The 8554-nt window shown below is 38.2% G+C and overlaps 1 protein-coding gene across 4 annotated transcripts in view; it reads left to right on the forward strand.

Moving 5' to 3' along the window:
- Window positions 1-8554, forward strand: part of SPATA1 (spermatogenesis associated 1) — a 61277-nt gene that overhangs the window by 44630 nt on the left and 8093 nt on the right. For 3 of the 4 annotated variants that reach the window (XM_024565556.4, XM_045199599.3, XM_045199600.3), the window contains exons 12-13: window positions 6042-6140; window positions 8309-8396. In XM_024565556.4, the coding sequence (XP_024421324.3) occupies window positions 6042-6140; window positions 8309-8396 (187 nt within the window). The remainder of the gene's footprint in view (window positions 1-6041; window positions 6141-8308; window positions 8397-8554) is intronic. The other variant, XM_045199601.3, reaches the window with a different exon arrangement.

The following is an 8554-nucleotide window of genomic DNA, read 5'->3' on the forward strand; positions in this document are numbered from 1 at the left end:
ACACTTGACATATTATGCTTTATTATTTCAAGAAAGGTAAAAACACAATTGAAATGCAAAAAAAAAAGACTTGTGCAGTGTATGCAGAAGGTGCTGTGACTGACTGAGCCTGTCAAAAATGGTTTGTGAAGTTTCATGCTGGAGATTTCTTACTAGATGATGCTACACAGTCAGGTAAAACAGTTGAAGTTGATAGCAATCAAATTGAGATATTGATTGAGAACAATCGATGTTATACCATGCAGGAGATAGCCAACATACTGAAAATATCCAAGTCGAAAAAGATATTGGTGATAATGAAAAAATGTGTCTTTTGTATTATGGGAAAAAAACATAATGGACTTTTTGGCCAACCCAATATTTCCTGATTATTTTCAAGTGTTGGTTTGATTACAAAATGCCTTTGCCTCATGGTAACAATAGAGTTACCAAAGGCAAGTACGGTTATGTGCCTCCAAACCAAGAAAGAACCTCTTCCAGACAGATGGAATATACAAAACTTTTCCTTTTGCTTGGTGGGGAACCAACCAGGCCTACCCTGGAATAATAATAGTTGCCAGGGAATGCCATGTGCTGACTTAGACCAATTGCAAACAACTCTGTCCCTGAGGTCAGGGTTCATTTCTCTGATTCTATGGGGAAGAGATGAACACATGATAAAATACAGTGGGGGACAACCAGTTATTCATTACGTTCCTCTTTATTTATCTGTGGGAGGTTAATAACATTCATGGAATCTCAAATTATTGATTTTCTAAAGAAATTATTAAATTATATCAAATTCTGTCAACTTATTTTTTCTTAAGATAGTCTTGAGTATTGAAAAATCAGAGACATGAAGTTTATTTTTTTAATCGAGTAATTCTACTATATAATTAAAAAACAAATTCCAGGGGCCATTTATCTGTTTAATTTTTGTTGCTTGATTCCACTTACCCAAAAAAGTTTTTATATGTTAATCATGATTAAGATTATGGAGTTAACTGTAGACATGATGAAATATTAAAAATTTCAGCTTCTGGTCAGGATGGTGATGTAGGCAGACATGGCTTGCCTCTTTGCACAACCACATCAAAATTACAAATGAAATATAGAACAGGAATTACTCAGGAATGTCAGTAATGGAGCTGAATGGAAGTCTGACAACTAAACCACATCCATCCAGACTCATAGGAGGGGCTCAGACATGGAATGGGCTGGCCCCACACCCATGTAGATAAAAATTCCGGAGGGATATCTCTGGAGTGAGGAGTCCCAGACCTATACCACGACCCTCAGCCCAGGATTCCAGTGCCAGGAAGACAAGTCCCCACAACCTAGGGCTCCGAAAACCAGCAGGGATTGAGTGGATGGAGGACGCTGCTAGAGCCCCAAGCATTTCCTCTTGGAGAGCCCACACATAGACTAACATACTCAGACTCGCTCCCTCTGACCTCCAGCACTGGGATGGCAGCTTGAAGAGCACCAGTGGTACACAGAGAGAGACTGAAGTGTCTGGCATCAGGGTCAGCAGAGGCCATTTGTCCCTTTGCTGAGCCTACCCCTCACAGAGCCAGTAGGCTGGTGCCATATCTGAGACTCCATCAACCTAGCTAACACTGTGTGACCTACTTTGGAAATCCAGAGGCTCCTCCCCACCTAATTTACAGGCCCACCCAAGCTGCTTTTCCATAAGAATGTCTGGTCTTAGCGCCTAAATCCTATCAAACAAGCAACAGCTGGCTTCAGTGAGCCCTCGTGGCACCCAGATTAGAGTCACAGCTTGGTTTCACCTGGGAATCTCCAAGCCCAGCATAAGTAGCAACCATCTCAGATTGCTTTACAGCTCAGGCAGGGTGCCCAGGGCAAAACACAGGTGGGGGCTGACCTTGGTCTGCACAATCCAGGATACCCCGGGACCAACACACCCAGTGGACATCTACAGACCACATCAGAGCACCATCACTCTGAACCTGCACAGCTGATCCTTCATGGAGGGTGGAGATAGGTGGTCAGTGGTCAACAGCTAGTCCTTGCCACTGACTGGCCTGGGCAAATCCCTTCCATTGATCTGCCAACAGCAACCAAGGCTCAACTACAAGAAGAGGGTGTACCCAGCCCACACAAAGGGTGCACCTTGAGTACCCAGCCTGGGTGATAGGGGAGGCTGTGCCACTGGACCTTAAAGGACACCTAATACATTAGACCACACTACCAAGATACGGAGTCAAAGCATCTCTACCTAACACATAGAAAGAAACACAGGGAGGCTGCCAAAATGGGGAGACAAAGAAACATGGTATGAATGAAAGAACAGATAAAAACTCCAGAAAAAGAGCTAAAGGAAATGGAGATAAACAGTCTATCAGATGCAGAGTCCAAAACACTTTATAAGGATGCTCAAGGAACTTAATGAGGACATCAGCAGCATAAAAAAGATCCAGTTAGAAACAAAGGATACACTAATTGAAATTAAGAACAATTTACAGGGAAACAACAGTAGAGTGGATGAAGCTGATAATCAAATCAATGATTTGGAACATACAGAACCAAAAAACAACAACACAGAACAAGAAGAAAAAAGAATCCAAAAAAATGAGGATATTATAAACAGCCTCTGGGACAACTTTAAGAGATCTAACATTTGCCTCATAGGGGTGCCAAAAGAAGAGAAAAAGCAAGAAATTGGAAATCTGTCTCAAAAAATAGTGAAAGAAAACTTACTAATTTGGTGAAGGAAATAGACATGCAAGTTCAGGAAGTGCAGTAAGTTCCAATTATGATGGATGCAAAGAAATGGAGTAGCCAAAGAATTTATATGCATGACCCATAGACATGAACAATGGTGGGGAGATTGCCTGAGGGAGTGGGGGTGCTGGGTTGGAGGGGATCAAAGGGGAAAAATCAGGACAACAATAATAGCATAATCAGTAAAATATAATACAAATATTAAAAATTTCCTCATTTATATTTTCCCCGTATTATTGAGATACAATTGACTTCAACAGTGTATTGATTTAAGGTGCACAACACAATGATTTGATATATATATATACTGTGAAATGATGACTGCAATAAGTCTACTTAATATCTGTTGCCTCACAGTTACAATTTTTTTTCTTGTAATGAGAGCTTTTAGGACCTATTTGCTTAGCAACTTTCAAATATACAATACAGTATTGTTAACCATAGTCATTATGCTATAATTACACCATCAGAAATTAAATTAACTTATAACTAGAAATTTGTACCTTTTGGCACCTTCACCTAATTCCCCAATGCCCCACCCCTGGCAACCACCAATCCGTTCTCTGTTTCTATGAGTAAAAGTTGACTATTTTATTTTATTATTTAATCCTCACTTGAGGATATGTTTTTATTGATTTTAGAAAGAGAGGAACGGGGGGCAGGGAGGAGTGGGGAGAGAGAGAGAGTCATCAGTGTGAGATAGAAACATTGATCGGTTGCCTCCTGTAGGCTCCTGACCTGGGATTGAACCAGCAACCTGTAACCTAGGTATGTGCCCTGACCAAGAATCGAACCTGCAACATTTTGGTGTACAGAATGACGCTCCAGTCAACCAAGTCACTTGGCCAGGGCAAATGTTTACCATTTTAGATAAATGAAATGTAAAATCTAAAGAAGCTTCAGTAATGCTTTGTCCATATTAGCTGATACAATTTTTTAGCATACCTGGTAGTATTTATTTAGCTGTTATATCAAATTCAATATATGACAGTTATTTTCATAAAGGCTGCTTAAAATTTTAAATAATTTCTTTGTTGACCATATACTTCATAAACTTTTCCAACAAAAGTAACCAAAAGTGTTCTTATATTAAATAGGTTTACTTGTACTAAATAAGTTTTCTTATATAAAATATACCATTTTATTATTCAGTATTTTAAGGTAATTCTAATCTCATTCAGCTAATAAAGCATTATGCCAATTTCTAAAGCTTTGCTAATCTTATTAAGCATATTCCTTTTTTAAAAAAAATATTTTTCATTGATTATGCTATTACAATTTTCCCATTTTCCCCCTCTGTCCCCCATCTGCCCTGTCCCCCAACCATCCAGCATTCCTCCCCTTAGTTCACATCCATGGGTTGTACATATAAGTTATTTGAGTCCTCTGTTTCCCACACCATTTTTTATCTCTCCCCATCTATTTTATGCCTACTAACCATGCTTCTTCTTCCCTGTACCTTTTCCCCCATATTCCTCCCTTCCCCTCCCCACTGAAATCCCTCCATATGATGTCAATTTCTCTGATTCTGTTACTGTTCTGGTTGTTTGCTCAGTTTTTGTTTCCTTTGTTTTTCTTTTCTTTTAGGTTCATTTGTTGATAGTTGTGAGTTTGTTGTCATTTTACTGTTCAGAGTTTTGATCTTCTTCTTTTTCTTAGATAAGTCCCTTTAACATTTCATATAATAATGGCTTGGTGATAATGAACTCCTTTAACTTGACCTTATCTGAGAAGCACTTTATCTTCCCTTGCATTCTAAGTGATAGCTTTGCTGGATACAGTAATCTTGGATGTAGGCCCTTGCCTTTCATGACTTCAAATACTTCTTTCCAGCCCCTTCTTGCCTATAAGGTTTCTTTTGATAAATCAGCTGATAGTCTAATGGGAACTCCTTTGTAGGTAACTGTCTCCTTTCCTATTGCTTCTTTTAGGGTTCTCTCTTTATATTTAATCTTGGGTGACATAATGATGATGTGCCTTGGTGTGTTCCTCTTTGGGTCCAACGTCCTTGGGACTCTTTGGGCTTCCTGGACTTCATGGAAGTCTATTTCCTTCGACAGATTGGGGAAGTTTTCCTTCATTATTTGTTCAAATAAGTTTTTAATTTCTTGCTGCTGTTCTCCTTCTGGCACCCCTATAACTTGGATATTGGAACGTTCCAGAGGTTTGTATGAGTCTCTTCACTTTTTCAAATTCTTATTTCTTCATTTTGTTCTGGATGGATGTTTATTTTTTCCTTTTGCTCCAAATCGTTGCATTGAGTCCTGGTTTCCTTCCTGTCACTGTTGGTTCCCTGAACATTCTGCTTTATTTCACCTTGGGTATCCTTCATTTGTTTTCATTTTTTGACCAAGCTCAATCAGGTCGGTGAGCATTTTAATCACCAGGGCTTTAAATTCTCCATCAGATAGGTTGGCGATCTCCTCCTCGCTTAGCTCTCTTTCTGAGGCTTTGCTCTGTTCTTTCATTTGGGCCATATTTCTTTGGTCTTGGCGCAGCTGATAGGTTGTAAGGGGGCGGGGCCTTAGGTATTCACCTGGGCAGGGCAGTCCTCCTAGCTGTGCTGCCTGTGGGGGAGGGGGCAGAGAGAGAACAGTGCAGCTCGCCTGCTCATCTCTAGCGCACTTTTCAACTGACTCTCCTGGGAGACTGGGAGCTTCTCCTACCGTCGCAACAGCGGTAGCCCACAGCCACCACTGAGTCCCCTTAAGTCAGCCCCTCCCTCACAGTCAGCGGCGCTGGGCAGCCAGACCCACCCTCAAGGTCCTCTGTGTCCGCGGTTTTTCTGAGTTGGCCTGCCTGGTCCAACGCCTTACTTGGTCTGATAGTTCTGGTTGATTTTTTTTTTCTTTAATTCCTGTGCTGTCAGAGTTCCATGAAGCTTGATTTTTCTGGCACTTTTGGTTGTTGATTGATTTCAGATTGGTTGTTATCCTCCGTTTGGTTGTGCAAGGAAGTGAAGTGTCTCTACCTACACCTCCATCTTGGCCGGAACTCCAAGCATATTCCTCTTGCAGTAATAGTTGGCATTTGTGGCACTAATTTCATGGTAATTTTTGCAAATACCTATTTATTTTTATAATACATGAATGATGATAGAAGAACAAAAGAGAAAGCCGTCCCTAAACTGAAAAAATCAACAGGTTAATAGTAATTTACTCCAAAGCGATGTTTATTGTATGGAATGATTTTTTTTCACAATTTGCTCTTTTGGTTTTTGTTAATAACATCGTAGTTTATGTTAGCAAGGCAATTAAAAATTAAAATGTATAGGTGTTATCCTTAATAAAGACATCTTAATATATCTCACACAGAATAACCTTATACTTCAGATCACTGAGGTACAGCATGCAATTGACCAACTTAAGAGAAAATCAGATATTGAGAAAATAAAGCTCATCATAGAAGCTAAGGTAATTTGCATTTCTCCTGATAAAATGATAACACTTATCCTGGTGTTTTAACTTTGGGTGTTAATAGCATAGAAGTAGGAAGGATTGACTGTTTTAATATTGTTACCTTAACAAAGAGCACGTATGAAAAAAATGTAAGAATAACCACTAAATCCTGAAAAGATGCATGTTTAATCAAGGTCAAAGTAAAATTTAGTAAAAGTTCCAACAAGAATTAAAGGAAAAGGACCCTGTGAATCACTACAAAGGCTCAATAAAATATTTTAAAAGAAGTAGTTTTCATGTGCTAGAGTCACTCATGAATAAGTCTGACATTTTTAAATTTTCATTTAATTTACCCCTTCTCTTGGGTAATTATCTCATTCTGGACGGTTGTTTTCATTTATAGACTTGTATGAATGCTCTCACTTCACCTCTTCATCAGAAATAGCTTGATGACAGAATAAGGACCCCTCGCTAGATTCAGCACTGTCCGAGAGCACTTCCTGTGACGTGGGACAGTTCTGTACCCGCACCGTCCAGTATGGTAGCCTCTAGCCACACGAGGGTATTGAGTACTTGAAATGTAGCTTGTTGGATGACTGAGGAACTGAGTTTCAAATTTCATTTAATTTTAATAGATTTAAATTTAAATGGCTACATTTGGCAAGTGGCTGCTACCCTGCACAGCACAGTGTTAGATTCTTTTCACTACTGGCATTCTCAAGGCTAATCCTTGGCTCAGCATTGAGAAGCTTAAAACTTGAAATAAAGAAAAGGAAAAGTGCAAAGGAGCATTTTTATGTAAACATGAATATTTAGCATTATTATACAGTATGTACTCAAAAAATAATTGGTTCAATGAATGAAACTTTGTATATTCAAAAAAATAGAGAAAGCCAGTGTGGAAACTTGTGCACTTAATGATAGTTGGGTGGGTGAAAGAAAGTAATAGAAATACCTCCAGAGCCTTCACTCAAGAGTCTCAATGTTCTTTTCTTTTGGAAAGTATGCACCTTAGATCTTACCATCTTTGTATATTTTAACCTTATAAATATCAAACTATAAATAAGCAAACTGAGATGCCTAGAGGTTAAATAATTCACTCCAGGCATAAAACTAGTAAGTGGCACAGCCAGGATTTAAACCCAAACCAATCTGGTGCCATAGCCCTTACTATTCCATGTATTGTCTGTGGACGTATAAATGGTTTTAACCCATATTAGAATTTCTAGCAAAAAAAAAGAGGAAAGACTAATAAGAAAAAGAGAACAAGTTTTCAGCTTACAGATTGGGGGGGAAATTCTACATTTAACCATAGTGCCTAATTGGCACATAGTAAACATCATTATTATTTATTATTGAATTTGGAATAATTTACCTCAAACTTACCTATAGGATTCAGAACTAAGGGGCAAAAAGCCTAGCCTGAGTCTGTTGCAACCATATTCAAGTTGGTATAGCAGTGCTCCCAAAGTTTAATGTGAAATCACCTGGGTCTGCCTTAACAATTCTGAGCTGAAGCCTGAGAGTCTTCAGTCCTAAGACGCTCCTAGGTGATATGAATGCTTCGGTCCACAGACAACACATGGAATAGTAAGGGCTGTGGCACCAGATTGGTTTGAGTTTAAATCCTGGCTGTGCCACTTACTAGTTTTATACCTGGAGTGAGTTACTTCACTTCTGGGCATCTCAGTTTGCTCAACTGTAAAATGGGGATAAGTAGTAGTATCTGTCTCTATGACATTTTTGGTAGAATTAAAGAGATGAATTCTCTTAGAAGAGTGGAATAACATTACTGTATTATGTTTAACTGTTTAGTTTCTCACGGCTTGGAATTAAGGTTTTTTGTAATTATGGGTTTATTTTTAACTATTTCTTTTCACTTTAGAACAAGTTTTGAAGCTTTAGCAAAAGATAAAAAATTATTTCACTTTAGGTTTTTAGAACAATTTAATTTTATTATGACTATATTATTAAGTAAAATTATTTGATAGGTTACCTACCAGTAAATAAGCAGGACTTTTGACCTATAAGTTTAACCTAGTAATTCAGTGCAAGTGAAGGCATTAAAGGGAAATGAAGGAAGACAGTTAAAACAGTCACAAAAAACCTTCATTCAGATGACAATTATGTAATTTTAGATGGGTAAAATGAAGTTCATTTATGAAAGATAATTCATTTTATAGATGAGGAAACAAGCAATTTCAGATGTATGCAAACTGAAAGCTGAACTGACCCAGAATAAAATTAATACATCTTTACAGCTTCAATTAGGTATGTAAAATATTAAACATTTATTTGATCAGATTTGCCTGACCTTTGTTCTCCATGGCAATATTATATGTAAATCACAAGGTTTATGTTTTTCACCAAATCCTTTGGTAATACAAAGGATTTCAGGAAACAGATGTATAAAAGTAAAATGCTGTCCA

Source organism: Desmodus rotundus, chromosome 3, assembly GCF_022682495.2.
Source record: "Desmodus rotundus isolate HL8 chromosome 3, HLdesRot8A.1, whole genome shotgun sequence".
Taxonomy (NCBI): Eukaryota; Metazoa; Chordata; class Mammalia; order Chiroptera; family Phyllostomidae; genus Desmodus; species Desmodus rotundus.